The 17,214-nt window shown below is 39.5% G+C and overlaps 1 protein-coding gene across 6 annotated transcripts; it reads right to left on the bottom strand.

Annotated features, from left to right (window-relative positions):
• Positions 1-1,656: 1,656 nt before the first annotated feature.
• On the bottom strand, positions 1,657-10,896 carry CUNH1orf210 (chromosome unknown C1orf210 homolog). Of its 6 annotated transcripts, none has more exons than XM_025172255.2 (6): positions 10,788-10,896; positions 10,400-10,479; positions 8,138-8,198; positions 6,965-7,472; positions 5,545-5,658; positions 1,657-3,500 (listed from the first exon to the last, which is right to left on the bottom strand). In XM_025172255.2, the coding sequence occupies exons 1-6, from the start codon at positions 10,797-10,799 to the stop codon at positions 3,127-3,129; spliced, it is 1,149 nt and encodes a 382-aa protein (XP_025028023.2). In that variant the 5' UTR covers positions 10,800-10,896; the 3' UTR covers positions 1,657-3,126. The 6 variants fall into 6 exon arrangements, with proteins under 6 accessions (XP_025028023.2, XP_007436843.2, XP_007436844.2 ...); XM_007436781.4 differs by having other exon boundaries at positions 8,098-8,198; positions 10,400-10,531; positions 10,788-10,889; XM_007436782.4 differs by having other exon boundaries at positions 8,098-8,198; positions 10,400-10,528; positions 10,788-10,882.
• Between the last annotated feature and the right edge of the window lie 6,318 nt (positions 10,897-17,214).

Raw genomic sequence — 17,214 nt, 5'->3', positions numbered from 1 at the left:
AGGTTTGAGCACCAGGAGACGACGGGATTAGTCATCTTTCTCACAACCACGACAGAGACTTTTGAAGAACACTTAAGTTCACAAACCTTACTTTCTAATCACTTTTGGAAATTGCTCATTAGCTACTTTTAAGCTATTAGAGACCTTCGGAATGACAAGTTGGAAAATGCCAGATGAGTCTGCCTTTAATCCTGAACAAAAGAAAAATTTAATCTTAACCTTAAGAATTTAAAGAATCTGAAATAAACAGCAAAAAGCTAAATAAGATTTTGTTGTTAGAAAGTTATGTGGACTTTATTTTCCAGATAAAATTGGAAAATTGAAACTTTTACAATAAGATTTTGGAATTAATTATAAAGAACAAACAGGTCTCGTGGGAAATAGATTCTGTTTTGGTTGTTACAAGACATAACAAAGATAAGCAAGTTCATGATTTCAAAAACTGGACACTAGAGGGGACCAAAGAGGAAAGATTTACAAGCCTTTGCAAAACATTATAACAATAAAAATACTGAAGGAGACTTCTGAAGAATGAAATCAGAAAATAGTAGCCACAATATCAACAATGTCAGTAATGATGTCTGCCTCAATGGATAGACTATGTCCAAAATATGTTATTGAAGAAATGACAGATGTAGTACAAATTTTATCTAACAAGATAGAGATAGTATCAAAAGTTGATTTATAACTGACAGGCCAACATAATGTCTTGGAAAAGGATGTTTCATTGGATCTACAAAAGAAACTGGCTGAGGTTTAAAATTTAAAAGGGAAATACAAATGACAAACCAAGAGAGTGACCTGGATAATTTTTTTCCTATTGGATTTACAAAAAAGGCTTGTTAAAGCCTTGAAGAACTCTGTGTGGTGGGACAAAGAAGAAATGAAGAGAAATCAAATCCTACAACAATATTTGAATGAACTAAAGGCTAAGACTGTTAGAAGTAAAAGGAAGGAATATAAAGTTGGTTTATTTGATCAAGGTTAAAATAAGACTTTTTTTTTGCAATGTTCTGGCAACCCAGACTTTCTCCTGACACCAGCACAGAAAAGATGATGTTTTATGGATTTGTTTATAGATAAGAAATGGGATATGGGATGAAGAGATAAATGTTTGCAACCTTAGAGGTGGTGAAGAGTCACTAAATTTGTTTATACTTGTGATGAAGATTGGAAGTCACTTCTTTATATATTTTTTTCTATTTCTTTTTTCTTGCACTTAACTCTTTCTATTCTCTTTAAGTTTACTTTGTATTAGATTTTATTATTATAATCAAAATTCTTTACATACACACATGCACATTTTATTAAGAATTTCAATTATAACAGTAAAATCCAATACAAATTATAAATAAATAAAAGGACTATTGTATGCAATTTCATGCATGCACACTCGCAGACACACACACACATGCATATACAAATTATCTGAAAGATATCATGGTGCAGTTCATCTGCCTGTATTGCTCCAAAACATGGTAGAGGTTCTACTCTTTTATATGAATGTTAACCTAACCATGAAAATGGCCAACTGCCTGTCAAACAAAACTGCACAGTCTATGGGAATCATAAAGAGTAGCTAATGAGAAAGTTAACTGCAGTTTTTCGTACAAATCCATTACATCACATTCTTCATCACAAAGAAATTGGTGATGCTTATTAGACTTTACAAAGGATGCATGGGAAAGTTTACTGAGACACAAATATTGTATACACAATGAAAAGAGAAGGTATAGTGAATGTTGCAGAATTCCCACACACTTTATGTACTCAGTGATTCACAACAAATCCAGAGTCAACAACACTGTCTTTTTCATACATGAATTTTACAGACAGCTAACCTGCTTACCATCAGTCCTTTGCAATATGATTAGATAACAAGACAATAAGATGTCCCTCCATCTCAATCCATGGAGCATGGCTGTCAGCAGGGAAACCTGGTGATTTTAGGGTATTAGATACTTGGTCTTGTTGTAGTTGCATAATTTTCCTTGTTGTTTAACTCTGCTATTTTAAAATGGTGACCAACAGTGGCAACAAGGGCATTTTGCTTGCAATGCTGTACATACACCTTCTGTATGTCATCAAGCGATAACGCTGAGGTTTCCTCAATAGTAATTCTTAGCATAGCACAGCTTTTGAGTGGTGCTGGTAATTGCTTCCAGCATGATTATGTGTCATCCTGACTCATTGCTCTCCTTGGTTTTTTCCAACTGGTGGATATTTTGTGGTATAGAAAACACTAGGATAAGGTAGTATTATTATTGTCCTCAATATGAAGCCAGGCCAGCATCAGAGGGACAAGAGTAAAACTGTAATTGCCAGGATGTTCCAGTGATGCTGTAAATAATTAACAAAGAAACGTTCAGTAACAGCAATGAATCACTTGCTCCAAATTCCCTTTAGTAAATCAGTGAGTTTTCAGGAAAAAGGAGTATCTCAAGCTGTTTTATTACAGCCTCATCAATTTATAACTGCTTTTTTGTATCATTTTGTGGCAATCATTTTAGCTTCCCACACCCCACAGCTAGCACTCACCAGCTGTGATAAGCATGGGGAGACTTCTTCAATGCGATGCATAGCATTTATGGTTAATGCTGCCCAGGGGCAAGGTCCTTCCCATCAGCTGATTGGAAATAAAGAGTTTTTCCCTAACTTACATAGCAATCAAGCTTTAAAAAACATCAATTAATGCCAAGGACTAACTGCTCTTGCCAAATGCTGCAGTTCTTTTGAAAAATTATTTGCTATGCCCCAGACACTTTAGAAATCTCTACCAGTTCTAACACAAGCTCTAAAAAATGATAATTGATGTATGTATGAGAAAGACAAGTGCAAAAGAATGAACCGAGTATGCGCCTGTACGTGTGTATATGCACAAGTAAGAGAATGGGTTCAGTGTGTAAGAGAGAACTGAGACTTACATTTGACTACGGCTGCAAGAAAACATACTGAGCCCTAACCACTGTGTGCATGCAGCTGACCTATTTGCCCAGAGTCAAATTTGCCTTTGGATTCATTATCTGTTTCCCACTTCGGCTGTAATGAGAGTATCAGGAACCCCTAAAAACGAAATAGAAAGGCTGTGTGCACAAACTGAAGCATATAACAAACTGAACTCTGTTCCTAAAAGGGCCCTCCAACTTTAAAATGAGGTTCCAGCTCCAGATCCTCCTCTTCCTCCTTCAAGTCTTGATTGGGCACAATATAGTTATCTTCTATGAAACCATCATCATCCTCTGGAAGGCACACAGGAACTCCACTAATTGGTTGGTTCCTACCATACGTCATGTCCATGTCTCCTTCCTCAACATGGCTGCTTCCAATGGAGCGGGAATCAGGCAACCGTTGATGGTGGTAACTGGCATGGTTTTTCTGGAGCAATTTGCATTTGGCAATCAGTGCAATCAGGAGGGAGATGATGACAGCCAAAAGCACAAAACCAGCAAAGTAGATCCAGTTTTTCCCACCCTTTTTATTGGAAGGTGTGGTAGTAGATGCTGCAAAGAAAAGAAAGGTTATACGGTTCAAGAGCTATTAATGTACTGCAAGACCTGAGGCACCTGCAGCAAACTACAATAATGCCAAAATGATAACATGGGCATGATGATGTCATTGTGTAAATGCTGCCATTACATTCTTGTGTCCTGACATATGATGCAAGTATGCAAGTGTGGCATTTGCATCATCATACTATTTCATCACTTGCCCCCATTTGCCCTCCCCGTCCCCCTGTGGATGACCTGGGCAATGCTCTCTTTTAGTTGCAATTCCAAGCTTGCAAATCCTATTTAAACTTTTATGTAGAAGCAAATCCCATAGAACTCATAGCACTTGCTTCTGAATAAATATGATTGCCTCTGTATTATCCCCTTACTAAATGTGAACAGGGAATAAAAAGAAGGAAAAAAGCTCCATGAGAGATCTAGCTTCCCTTATGAAGAAATAAAACACCATTTGTCATCTCTGTTGCAATGGACGACATTCCCTAGAAAATGAAATCCATTATTGTGGAGTGAGCTGAGTAGTGAAAATCCATACCCAGTTATATGACTGATGACCCTTTTAATTCTTCAATATAACCTGAGGTAGAGGAATACACTGAGGTATAGACTGAGAAATGGGAAAAGCAGATATAATTGGGTTCACATCACATACTAAACCACAGAGTGGTTGACCACATTTTGGCCCAGCATTATGTGCAAGCCCAGCCTAAGCTGTTAGTTTATAGGTTCAGTGTGCTGTATAGACCCAGGCAACTGGGTTAATTGAGTAAACCATGGTTATGGGTAAGGGTTGTACCATACCCAAATAGGCTGATATCAACACGAAGTACAACCATTTCATGTATAGAGTTGTGGACTTCAGTGAGACTGATACTGAAATACCTTCTGGGGCTTTTTTACATTTTACAACCATACATAATCTTGACTTAAAATAATAGTGACTAAAAATGTGCTAGGGATAATCTCCCAAAGAAGAAATCAAGAACAACAACAAAAACCATAAGTGGCTAGTTCATTGGTCAGGGCATTAGATATCAGGCTGTTTTAGGACTGAATCATTTGTGATCAGTTTTTTTTTTCCTCCTTTGTTTTGTGTGTCCATCCATGAGTCTGTGTGCAGATTTAGGGTTTGACTGATTACCCCAATATAAAAAAGCTGCTTAGTAGCTACTCTTAAAAAGATGGGTATTAAATACAAAAACAAAGTCATCTTCCTAAAGTCATCTTCTTTTTTTATCTTCAAGGGGACGATTTTGCAAAGACTGATAGGGAAGAGAACACTGATCAAATCAGATAGCCCCCCTCCCCCCCATTTTACTTCATTTTGTCACAGCGCACTCATTAAGACTAGACTTCTGTCTCCTACTCATGGGAGCAGTATTTTTTGTTCAGTCTGTATAGATATATTTGAAATATCACTGGGGAATCTATTAGTGCTTCTAAAGCAAAGGAAACAAACATTCCCTTTGGTTGTGTGCCATTACCATTCAGTGGGAACAAGTATACTTGTCAGGTGGACATTTACTCAAACTTAGTATGCATTTCCTGGAATTGTTTTGTGTTAAAACCCTTGTCTAGATATAATCATTGTAGAACAGACTTTCTCAGCCTATTGTCTTCCACCATGATTTCAACTATAGCCCTTATTTCATGCAGCCATCTTCATACACCCACCATAACTCTTAGTGATGGAGTTGCAATCAAACACCTTGGAAAGGTACCTTTTGGGGAACAGTGGGAAAAAGTGATATTTCTTATTATTGCAGTTCAGGATTCCCATCACACTTTTATCAAAATAGGAACTTCCCCACTGCCAAATGTCCCAGTTGGTCTGGATCAGCAATGAATAGAACAGTAAACGTCACCTGGCTTGTGATGACTGGGACTCTAGTTCTCCTCAATGAAAACATTGCTAGAGAACTATTTGATGGTTTGGCACTTGTGGCGGGGGCGGGGGGATGCCAAATGAAAAAATACTGTAGGATTATGCTATTACACTGAATCTCAAGGTTGAAGTTGTATATCCTGCTTTACTTACTATCATTCACTAATGGTGATGGCCTTTCTGTAGCCTCAGTCTGAAGGAACTGAAGTTTTCTTCTGTATCTCAGAGTCTGATAATCTGAAGCTCGAATCTCTTGAGTCTGGAGTTCTAGGTTTAAATGATAGAAAATCTGTTTACTAAAGGAAATAGCTTCACTGTTTATTTCTGTTGCCAAACATCTTGATTTATGTTGGTTCTTACATTTCACTGATACAATACGTGCTGACATTCTTTTACAACATTTAATAAGGTAATACAATAGATACAAAACTTTTTCATTCATAAATTTAGGCTGCTCAAATATCCTTGCTTTAATTTTTAAATTACTTTCCACATGTGTTTATATTCCAGTCCATTATTTAAGGAAGGGGGACGCAGTGGCGCAGCGGCTTAATGATGCTGAAAGTTGTCGGCCAGAAATGGTCGACACTTCAGCGGTTCGAGTCCAGCCTTCACATTAAACAGGGTGAGCTCCTGTTTCCTCCCCAGTTCCTGTCAACCCAACAGGTCGAAAACTCACATGAGTAGATAAATGGGTACTCTCACTCTGGTGGGAGGAAAAATGCTGGCGGCGCCTTGCAAAAAGGAGTTGGGAGCAGTTGCCGGTAAGCACGAAAAACCGTGCACGCCCGAAAAGGGCGCGAAGCAACGGAAACCCCGCCTCCTGCGCTCGCCAGCTGGGCTCTGCTCTAGGAAGGAAGCTCTGGCAAACCACTTCCGAAAAACAATTGCCTTGAAAACTGCAAGGACTCGTCCAAGCAGTCACTGCAGGGTCAGCAATGACTGAGCGCAGACAAAAAAAAAAAAAATTATTTAAGGATGAGATATGTTGAACATATTGGCTGGATTCATGCATTGCATTAAATTATAATTTGTTTTTGCTTTAGCGTGAAGTGTAACCTCAGTTACTATGATTTATAAACCAGAGTGTGATATGTGAACTCAGCAATTGTTTATTCAATAAACCATCACTGAAAATGATGCCTTGGTGTCTTGTGTCACTCAGCAATTAAGCAAAGTAAGGGTTGTTTGTGGGGGTTTTTCCCATGAAACTGGAAAGGTTCAAACATTTATAAGACTGGCCTTGTGCTCTTTTAGAGAACTTATTAGATACCAAAACACTAAATGAAATCACCCAAGCTACTCATTCGTGAGTACCTGCAGGCTGAAGGATTATTTTATGCTAATCTGAATTGTCTACAGTGCGTGTACACATACAATCATTGCTTTTTCATGATTCAAAAGTAAGTTTTTAGTGGATAAGTCCTTCTATGTGCACCCCCAGGAAAGTCAGCCATGAAATAATATTATCTGCATACTAACACAAAGATTGATTCTATATGTGCATAGCTTTTTTATCCTGATAGAAGAACACATTGCTGAATGCCCTCTTCTTGGGCGGTCTTGACCTCACCTTCTCTTTCTGGCACTTCCTGCTGGAAAGGAGTTAGGGAGTCACTGCACATGGAAGGGTTCCCCTGAAGTTTGACATGGTGGATTCTTTGCACCTTTAATTGCACAAGTGCATCTCTGCAGGACAGCTCATTATTTCGCAGATCCAAATGGATAAGGATTCCAGAGGTAGGAAACATGGAGAGGTCCAGAGACTGAAGTTTGTTGTTGTTCAGAAGTAGGGAGTGAAGGCTTTTCAAGCCTTGGAAGCTCTTTCGGTGTACATACGAAATGCCACAGTTGCTTAGGTCCAAAAGGCGAAGACCACCGAGGTTACAAAAGAGAGAGGAGGAAAGGGTAGGAATGCTATTGCTGGAAATGTTTAGGGAATGCAGGGAAGAAAAGCTCCTCAGAAAAGGCCCACTCTTGGGCATCGTCAGGGAATTGAAAGACAGATCTAGGATGGTAATGTGCCTGGGAAGACAATTTGGGGGGCGGAGAAGGCTCTTTCCACTGCAGGTAGCCCGTCCCTACAAAAACATATCCACATGTGAAAGATGAAGAAATTCAGCAACCTTCAATGGAATTAATGTTTCAAATTGACTTGGGGATTTTTTCTTTCCACAAGAATCATTGAGAGACAGAACCTAGAAAGGTAGATTCTGTTCCTTCCTTTTACATAAAACTAAAAAATTAGTTTAGTTTAAAAATTAGTTTAAATTAAAAATTGGATTATTTGCCAGGAACCTTGAGATTACCTCACAGGTAGTTTTTGATGTTACTGTTTGTAAATAGATATGGTTTTTAGAAACTTTTTCCTTTTTTGCCAGATGGTTATACTGAAGAGTTAAATACCATCAGTTACTTCTTAGTTACTTTCACACTGAACAGGCAGCACTTATTTTGTAACACTTTTCGGGTCCTTCACCTCTTTTTTCTGCTGTGTCCCTGTGCCTTCCTCTCACCTCCAATTCATGCCTGAGGCAGTCATAAATAATAATTTATTTATGGTAAATTAACTGTTTATTGTTTGGAGTTTATCCACAAAACCTGTGTTCAACCAAATACAGTGATCAGGCTTTCCCACGGTCTAGGTTCCTTCCACGGAGAACATTTAACTTAGTCTACACCTGATAAAGATCACTCCTTGCTTACCATTTTATCAATGTTACAAGGATGTCCAGATACCACATACCATGCCAAGAGGATGCTGGAGATCCAGAGGTACCAAATATATTTCATTTTGCTTTAAAAAGCTGCAGGAGAGAAAAAGAATGCAATGCACACTTGGTGACACAACAACCCTAGGGACTGTCCTCACCTTAACAGTATAGTAACAAGGTGGTAATGTAGGTAGGAAAAGTAAAGCATGGCTATCTTCAGCCTCCCAAAAGGCTAGTACACCTCTCAGCTTGGTAACCTGCTTCATACATTCTGCAAATTCACAACTGTATTAAGCATGGTTTGTCCAGTATACCACATTGGCTTGATTCACACAGTGCCCCATGTTATAAGCAATTATTTAAAAATCACAATGTCTGGGTTCATACAATATTTTAACACAAACCACAGTACAATATGTGAATCCAGTTAGGGACCATGCGTGCTACTTATATTTATAATATAGTGTATACGTGCATGCATACACCATCCACAGGATGGTGGTGATGGTTGTAATATCTGGTCTTGAGCACTAATCTGATACCAGGATCCAGTCCCAGTTTTTAAAATTATGATTCAAGTTGAGATATCATACTGGGGTGATGTTGAAGGAAGCATTATCAAAAAAGTAAAGCAGAAAATTCAGGCCAGAATGGACAGATAAGCAAAAAACAAATGAATAAAACCAAAATATAAAATAACATTAGAATGCGGAACAATCAAGTTGATATGGGAATGGAAAAGGACCAGTTGCCTGACTTCAAGGAAGCAGGAGGGATTGCGAGAAGAAAAGTCGGTTCCAGTTTGGTGCGAGATAAGTCCCCTGCTGACCAAGTCACATTGTGATCAGAAGTTGCGACTGCATGAAATTTTGCTGCATCTCATTGCTTCTGTGGATGGAAACTTCTGTTTTAAATAAATTGCTCTCAACAGAAGTGACAAGCGACAAAAGCAAATAAGACAAGCAGGCTCATAATGTCCACATCAGCTTCTCCCCTGTTGAAGAGAAGGGGGACTTTTCTTTAGCCCACTCAGAACAAATGAGACATCCACCTCATCAGTTAATTGTGATCAGGTTTATTCCTTCTTGCTTCATGAGGATGGCAATATGTTTGAGAAGAATTGCAGGGAAGGGAGGACAGAGAATAGATCTGCAAACACTTAAACAGTCTCAAGTATATTATATACTGAAATCAGAAGGGTTGAGAGACAGAAAGCCTCACTGTTTGGAAGTACCCAGAAGAAAAGGAAAAAAAATAATGAAGGAAGGAAAGGACTTAACCACTCAGCAGCTGATGGTTTTGCTTTGGTTTTTTTCCCAGGCCACACATATGGAGATACCAAAATGTTTTGCTGTACATGTCAAAAACAGAAGCTCAGTTAAATTTTACATCATTGAGAGTAGTGTGCTTGCTTAGGGGAAGGAGGATAGATGATTGATAGAGACAGACAGACAGACAGATTTCTTTTATTACGATCATTGACCAGCTAGCATAAAACAAAAAAGCATACGGGGTAGACAATAGAGCAGTAAGATGACACATACTCTGACATGACAATGGCTGACAATGAAGTATTTCCCACATTTAGGGGAGAAGAGGTATTTCTGTCAGGGTGTTAATCATTTTAAGTAAAACAAACCGGCATGTCCTGAGGAATTTGTTATTAAAGGCGCTATAAGGCAAAACTACTTAGGGGATGCTGGGTGACCTGTAGAGCTATTGCGTACCACTTTGCTGCTGTGGCTTCTTTTAAATGACCAACCTGAGTTACTTGAGGCCACTCTGTCTAGTAGGTCTAGTCCTCATTCAATAAGGGCTTAAATTTTATCTGGCTTATTAAGTGTGCTCACTGTGATCCCTTGAGCTTCTGTTGGGCTTAGCCTTGGCGGATTGACAACAGATGCTCTCTCTTACAGGAGGTGCAAGATATCTTATATGCTACAAACGGTTGTCATTGCTGGAAACTGAAACCCATAACCCCTGAAGGGCAACAGGTTATCTCTTACTAATTGAATCTGATAATGGGAGCTTTAAGATTCAAACCTCATGGTTCTTCCTGGGGCTGTCTACCTTCTCTGTCAAGCATCACTGTGTTTACCATAAACTGAAACAATCCTTTCTTTGTTCTGCTCCACCGTCCCAAGTCCAAGGTAGTTGTAAGAAAACAAAACAAAGCAAAAATTGAAAAAAAGGGAGTTCTGAAAAAAGCAGAAGCATTTGGCTAACACAGGGAAACAGATTATACTAAACTGGATTTTGAAGAGGCATTACTGGTTTTGCCAAATTACACTGACCTGCATCGGTCATCCAGGTTTTCAGGATTGGCCTCAGTGCTGATGTCCTTTGTCTCTATATAGAACTTGGCCCCACGTTTCTTCACATGCAAGACACACAGACTTAAGGAGTTCCGTATTGCTTACCTTCTGCTAAAAAAAGAAGTCTGGTTTCCTGATTCTGACCACTCTGCCCCCAGCTTGATGGAGCAGCAAACGTGTGGTTTCCTGTCCGGAGAAGACTCCCCCTGCCCCATCCCCAGTGCATACATGCACACCCTACCCCTGCCCTATTTCACAAAGAGTTGTGCACGGCCATGAGGCAGGACATTTCAATCGGAAAGATTTCTCCTCCTTGCATACTTTTCACTGTTCTCCAGACACTCCCTGCAGGGGGACAAGTATTTACCTCAGGCCTCATGCCAGGCTCTCTCTGGGTGTGCTCTTCTGCTTTCTCCCTGGCACTCTTCTTTCTTTCCTTCCTGGATCTGTGCACTAGGGGAGTGGCAGGTGCCCAAGAAAATGGAAGGTAAATGAGAAAAGGGTGAAAGGTAAGGAGGCTGGTTACACATTAACTGGAATCAGCTTCTCTTGTCTTTTTGGCATGATTGGACAAACACAGGCAACTTAAGTAGCACAGTCGGAGAAGCTGTTGCCAAAAAGTCATGTATAGAATGCACGTGTTTGTTTACACAGGCCTATGCATTAACCGTGATTTCCTAATATAAAACACGGGTATACGTGCATGAAGGACAACTGTTTGGTTATGGAGCATATCCTTTTTGTGCAGAAAGCTTCAAGTTTAGTTCCCAGTACCTCCAGGTACAGATACAGGGGAAAAAACCCTGTATGCCTGTCCCTCTTGTTGAATTGTGGCGCAATCCACCCATCCTTCAGGAGGCAGAAAATTATCATGGCATGAAGTTGGCTGCCCCATTACAGATCCCTATCCTGCCTCTCCCGTGGGGCAATTATGTAAATCAGGGAACAACTGGCTCAAATAATAATTGGGGAGAGCTCCTTTTTATTTTTGTCACTGTTGTTGCGATTATTACTTACTCCTGTTATTATAAACAAAAGCTGAGTGTGTTGTAAAAATCCAGCTACTGTAGTTAGTTTATTGCTCACTGTGTATTGTGAACTCAGGAAGTTGGTCAAGTTCCATAAACGTTGATTACAATCCACAATGACATTAAAACAATAACATGGTGCAGTTATGTAATTTGCATCAGTCCCTTCATGGTGACTGACACAAGTACATAAATGAATCCTGTCAGCATTAATCACATAACGCACATGTTGTCATTTGCCATCCCCCATCCCCCCATCCCTTCCTGTGGATATTTATGGTCAATTCAAACCCAAATTAAAAATAATGTGCTATGAAAATGCAGCCAATGACTGGCCTACACATCACACTAAGGCCATCCTTCGGATGCAATAGAGATAGCATTGTCCACGTTTTGCAGTAAACACTGTCCTCTTTAGTGTTTCTTTCTAGATGTAGTTCCCCATCCCCACTTTCACTTTTTGATTTACTATAACAATACTTCACTCATTGTAGGCATCATTGGGAATTGGTGGAGCATGGTCATTTTGCCTTGTGGATGAATTCTCTGGTGAAGGGATGTGGCTTCTCCAGCTGTCTTAAAGGAAACAAGGGCTCCAGTCACAATAGAGCAACTTCCTGCTTTCTTTATAAAGTTTTATGACAGATCCTTTGATATAATTAAGAGCAACCAGATGAGTCCAAACACTGCTCATTGGATCTTCTACATTTTGTCAGGCAGTAGATCCACCACTAAAGTACAACTCCCACTATCCAGAGGAAAGCTGGATATAATTTCTGCTCCATAGCGTAACAAACTGAAGGTTCTTTGAATGTTACTGTGTTTGAATTACATTATTACCATGGTTAGCTTCTGAGTTCACATAACCTATTAAATACTATGAATCCAGGTTTGCAAGTGGCATTGCTAGTTTGTAGTTTTATGTGCATAGCCAATACAGTATCTGGTTTAACATAATTGACTACCTTTTTTTAGCTGCTACTGTTTTACCAGATCACCTCAAAATCAAAGCCATCAGTAATTCTGCAGAACGTGGAACTCCTCTTAGGGTTGTCATGGATTGTGATTGTTTTGTCCTAGAGCTGGCTGCCCCCATGCCATCTCTTCAAAAACTCACAAAATAAAGTTGTGGGCACAAATACCCATTTACAAAGAGACTTTATCGTTTTTAAATGCTTCCTTCTCTAGAGGTACTGCCATGGCCTATACTGATCTTTAGAAATGAACAGAACTTATTGAATATGCCAGCCCATAGGCCTACATGCTTTTCTAACACAGATTAGGTATGAAAGTGATGTTTTCTCCATTGGTTATGCCAGTACAGGTCTATCAGATTTTGAACGCCACTTTTCATAAACTGAACAAGAAGCACTTGCTGTCATGAGGGTCTTTTTACATTGTGATTCATATCTGTATGATTAGCCATTTACTGTTGTGACTGACCATATGATCTTGCAGTCTCAGCTCAACCACTTGTTAGTATTAAATGTTGGATCTTACATGTATAGGTTTATGACTACAATTCTCTTTGGAGTCAGAAGTTATCCTACTGGTTACTTCTCTAGGAATCAGGCTTCTTCTAGTCATCCCACTATAGACATGGCATGTTCTTTCTCAAAATTATAGCACTGAACACATAAAAGAAGCCATAGACACTGACTCCTGTTTACAAGTGATAGCCACAGTTCAGCAAGGAAATGAGCTTATTTTCTGAAAGTCTGGGTGGTATTTAGCTCCAGGATCATCCCTTTCTACAATCTTTTTCTAATATCAGAAAATATCTTACTGTAATGGATGGAGGTCTTTGGGTAATTATAACTGACTTACTGTGGTTATATTCACTGCTGTCCACCAGGAGGCAATATATGACCAATTTTATTCTTGTTGGAACTGGTCATATAGTGCCTCCTGGGGGCCTGTAGTGAATACAATCATTGTAATACAAAGTTTTACACACACACACACCCCTTTAGGGGGTTGGTCTTGAAACTTCATGTATGAAGTCCAGACAAACTAACATCTATAGTTCTTTAGTCTGAGACTGCAAACAACTAAGAAAGGAAGGTGCTATCATTCATAGCAACTAGAACTATCATGCCTGTCTCCTTTGTCAATCAATACTGCTGGATTACATAGTGCCAATTGTTTAAATGCCCGTTCTGCCTTTTTACTCCTGTCAAGAAATCAGTTTTGATTTCTGCACTGTTCCTCATCAATGACTATTCTCATTTTCCAGACATTCCAGACACTTCCCCCTCAGTGAGGGCTGTAATACCGCATCTTGATTTCATCTTTTCAACCTACAGCATATCTCAAAACTGTTATAGATCCTCCTTTAAATGACACTTATTCTGGGTTTTCATCTTCAGAAAGAAATGCCTCATTGGAAAAAAAACTGGTACACACCATCCAGAAAGTCCTACAAATTGTGGAGGCTGAAGGACAAAATGCCAACCAAGCACAACAAAAATGTCTATGAAAGGCAATCACACTGTGTCCTAGAGTGGGTGTACTCCCTGCAACCATTCTTCTTGAACCTCTCCTGCACACTAAATTGCCACCTTTGTTAGTAAAGCAAAAGGATGGTGCTAACTGTAGGAACGGGGACACAGCACAAACAGCAGGTGAAGATGCAGACAGCACAGACTTGTTGAACACCCCACTCTTGCAATAGGGAACTGTGCTTTTGTGGAAAATGGGTAGCCATAAAACAAAACATCTCCAGTCTATGTGCCTCTACCATACTGTGCCACCCATGTTAACATTACTATGATCACAATTTAATAGGAACATCAGAAGATGACTTGGAATGTTTATCATTTCAAGACTTGGTGGCACTTTTCAGATGCAGGCTAATGATTGGAACCTTATAAAGTTGGCCTGAAATGCATCCCAAAAACATGCAACAGATCCTGAACTAGACGGATCAGCTATGACAACATCTGTGGAAAATTACTGTCTTCTGTGTCCTGACTATATGATTTGCCAATGTCCTGAACATTTAAAAGACTAATGATGTGATACGCCATCTCCAGCCTATGGACTTTATGAAATAAGATTGTGTACCTGGGTCAACATGTATACAGTTTGTGTAGGATACTGTATTGCAGATGATATTTGCCATGGGGAGCAAGTTAAGTGTGTGTACCTCTATGAATTATGGAATGGCATACTATAAACAGTTTGGGGACTTTCTCAGAGGTGGAAGTCTCCAGTGCAGACTGGAGCCAGGACAGGGCTACACACCAACTGGCTGTATGAGAATGTTTTTGCATTCATTCTTTGAGCAGGAGAAGAAGATGTTTCCAACAGCTGGAGGGACATAAGGCTTATTCTTCGCTCTGTATAATTTTCCTTTAATTCATTACTTGCCCATATTTCTGTTACGTGCCTGGTCTTATTGAATAAATTACCTTTGTTTTCATCTCGTTTGTGGGTTCATTGGCTCCAAATCCAACAACTTACTGTCAACAATTTACTATGACCAAATTGATACCTAGAGGAAAAAAACATTTTTTCTCTTTCTTTCAAGAAAAAGGGATGGACGTTTAAAAGTCCAGTTCACGTTTTTTAAATGTTTGTAACTAAACACAATTTGGAAATAATCCAGTCCATGTTTTTAAGTAGTAGCATTTATTTAATATACATTTATATTTAATATAGAAATGGACAATTAGATAAAAGCTTGAATAACAAAGTCATAATAAATTGTCTTTTGTTCTATGTGAATCTCTCATTTGGATTTAAATAAATACATCTCAAAACCCAGCAGTGAGCCATCAACAGGCACACAGAGATCAACAACATCTACACACTATTCAAAAGAGACAATAGAAAGGAAAACAAAAGACCAGAACATCTCCTCACCAGCAATCATCACCCAGATAAGCAGAGATTAACACCAAGATTACCACCAGACATACAAGCAGTAAACAATAGCCTAATCAAGGAACTACCAGAGGGAAAAAAATAAAACAAAACCCACACCCACACCAACACAGGCAAGGCAGGCCACAGTATATAAACAGAGAGCAAACCCCACTCCATTCCAGCACTGAAGATGTTTCCTAGCCGGGTAATGAAATGTTTGCAAGAAAACAACCAAGCTCAGAGAACCCCAAGGACTCCACAGTTCAACCCTGAGCTACACATATTCGCTTCTATTAGTGAGCACAGCAGTTGAGTTTTGTTAATCTAGGGTTAGGGTTTAGTGCAAGAGTGGGTAACTTCCAAAACTTGAGTGCTGCAGCAGGCTTTCCACAGCATGTTGAGGGCCATCCTATAAAAATGGGCAAAGCGGGGACCCTTGGGGGGCGGTTCCCAGAGGTTTTAAGGGGCATATAGAGGTTTATATCACCTATTTTACCCCTTAGCCTCCATACAAAATTCCAAAAATGCAAAAAAGGGAAGTTGCAGTTTTGGACACCTCCCATTCTAGGGGGCTTTGGGGGCTACTCATGAGCCACCTGCAATCCCCAGCCCATGCTTTTTACACTGTTGTTATAATGTGTTGTGGGCACCCAGATGTTTTTACTCTGACAGGAGGAAGGAATTAAATACATGGGGCATAGTCATATTAACTGCATTTAATTAAAAATAAGCAAGAATGAGCACAGCTTTTATTAGAGTGAGACTGAGATAATCAACCATTCTCAGTTACCCCTTTCTAGGGAGAGTGAAAGTAATCCTTAAATCAGTCAGAGTAAATCTGGAATCAGGAGCACAGAACACTGATTTTTTTAAGTCCTGTTCTCACAATATGTATAACATAATAGCCATCGATTCAGTCAGTTTTCGTTAGCAGTGACTCTGGCAGCCCACAATCAAAACTAGCTGGTTCAACCAACTTTCCCCAGGAAGTAACTAGTATCCCATCAATCTTTGTATCAGACTGATATATATATAATATAGGTCAGAATATAATATTCATTATATTAGTAGCTACCCCCTTCCCCGATGACTAAGGAGGCAGTAACTTGGCCTGGCCCTTGCCGCCAGTCAGTGTTTTGGAGACGTGTTTTTTGTTTCCAAACTTTAGCAGTGAGTTCTATTATAAAGAAATTTATTGCAGGATTAAGTAGGCAAAATAGATCGGTTGCTTGATTTTATTTGTGACTGTGAAACCTTATGAAAAAGGGCTCTTAGTTTCCATCATCTTTACTTCTTTACATTTGAAAACCAAAGGGATAATACAGACACAGACATTCATGAATCTTCACACATTTCTCTCATTCGGACATCCTGTCTCCATAAGGGTCAAGGCCATAAAGAAAAGGGGGGGGGGGTGCCCTGAACTCTGACTAGCATCCAATAGGTCATCAGGAAGATAAATTTCCCCCAATAATAAGGAGGATCCAAAACTTATGCCAATTTCAACCAATCATTTGTTAATTGCTGTATCTCTTTGTAAGGAATATGTATAAAATTGTCTTCTTTGGGCATGGGAGGGGTCTCCTCTGCCTTAAGGGGAGACCCCAGCTGACTCAATTGGCTTGCTTTCAATAAAACTTTAAAATCTCAGCTGGTACTTTCGTGTTTGATCTTCTGCTGGACTGAATCCTAATTGGGGAGAGTCAGAAACTCTCAAATTTTGCTAACATCTGGGTGGAGTTAGTTGAAATCTGTGTGAAACTCATTCATTTTGCATATATGTGTAACCCTCAGGGGATAGCTGATCTGGTCAGCTAATCCCTTTTTGGTGTTTTCACAATACCGTAACCACACCTCACCCCCACTGACTTACTGAAGGGCATGTTTATCAGATCT

This window comes from Python bivittatus, unplaced genomic scaffold (genome assembly GCF_059951505.1).
Source record: "Python bivittatus isolate LINGU-HERP-01145 unplaced genomic scaffold, Pbiv_v1 ctg000700_np1212, whole genome shotgun sequence".
NCBI classification, from domain to species: domain Eukaryota; kingdom Metazoa; phylum Chordata; class Lepidosauria; order Squamata; family Pythonidae; genus Python; species Python bivittatus.
Note: the sequence above shows the minus strand (reverse complement) of the source record. Positions and strands in the feature narration are given on the sequence as shown.

Excerpts from the sequence above, each read along its gene's own strand:
- CUNH1orf210 (XM_025172254.2), bottom strand. The coding sequence starts at position 10,650 with ATGTATGCACTGGGGATGGGGCAGGGGGAGTCTTCTCCGGACAGGAAA. Across the intron at positions 7,473-8,137 it reads TCCAGCATCCTCTTGGCATG|GGACGGGCTACCTGCAGTGG; the intron begins GTATGTGGTATC and ends ATGTTTTTGTAG. Across the intron at positions 5,659-6,964 it reads GGAAGTGCCAGAAAGAGAAG|AACTCCAGACTCAAGAGATT; the intron begins GTGAGGTCAAGA and ends ATTTAAACCTAG.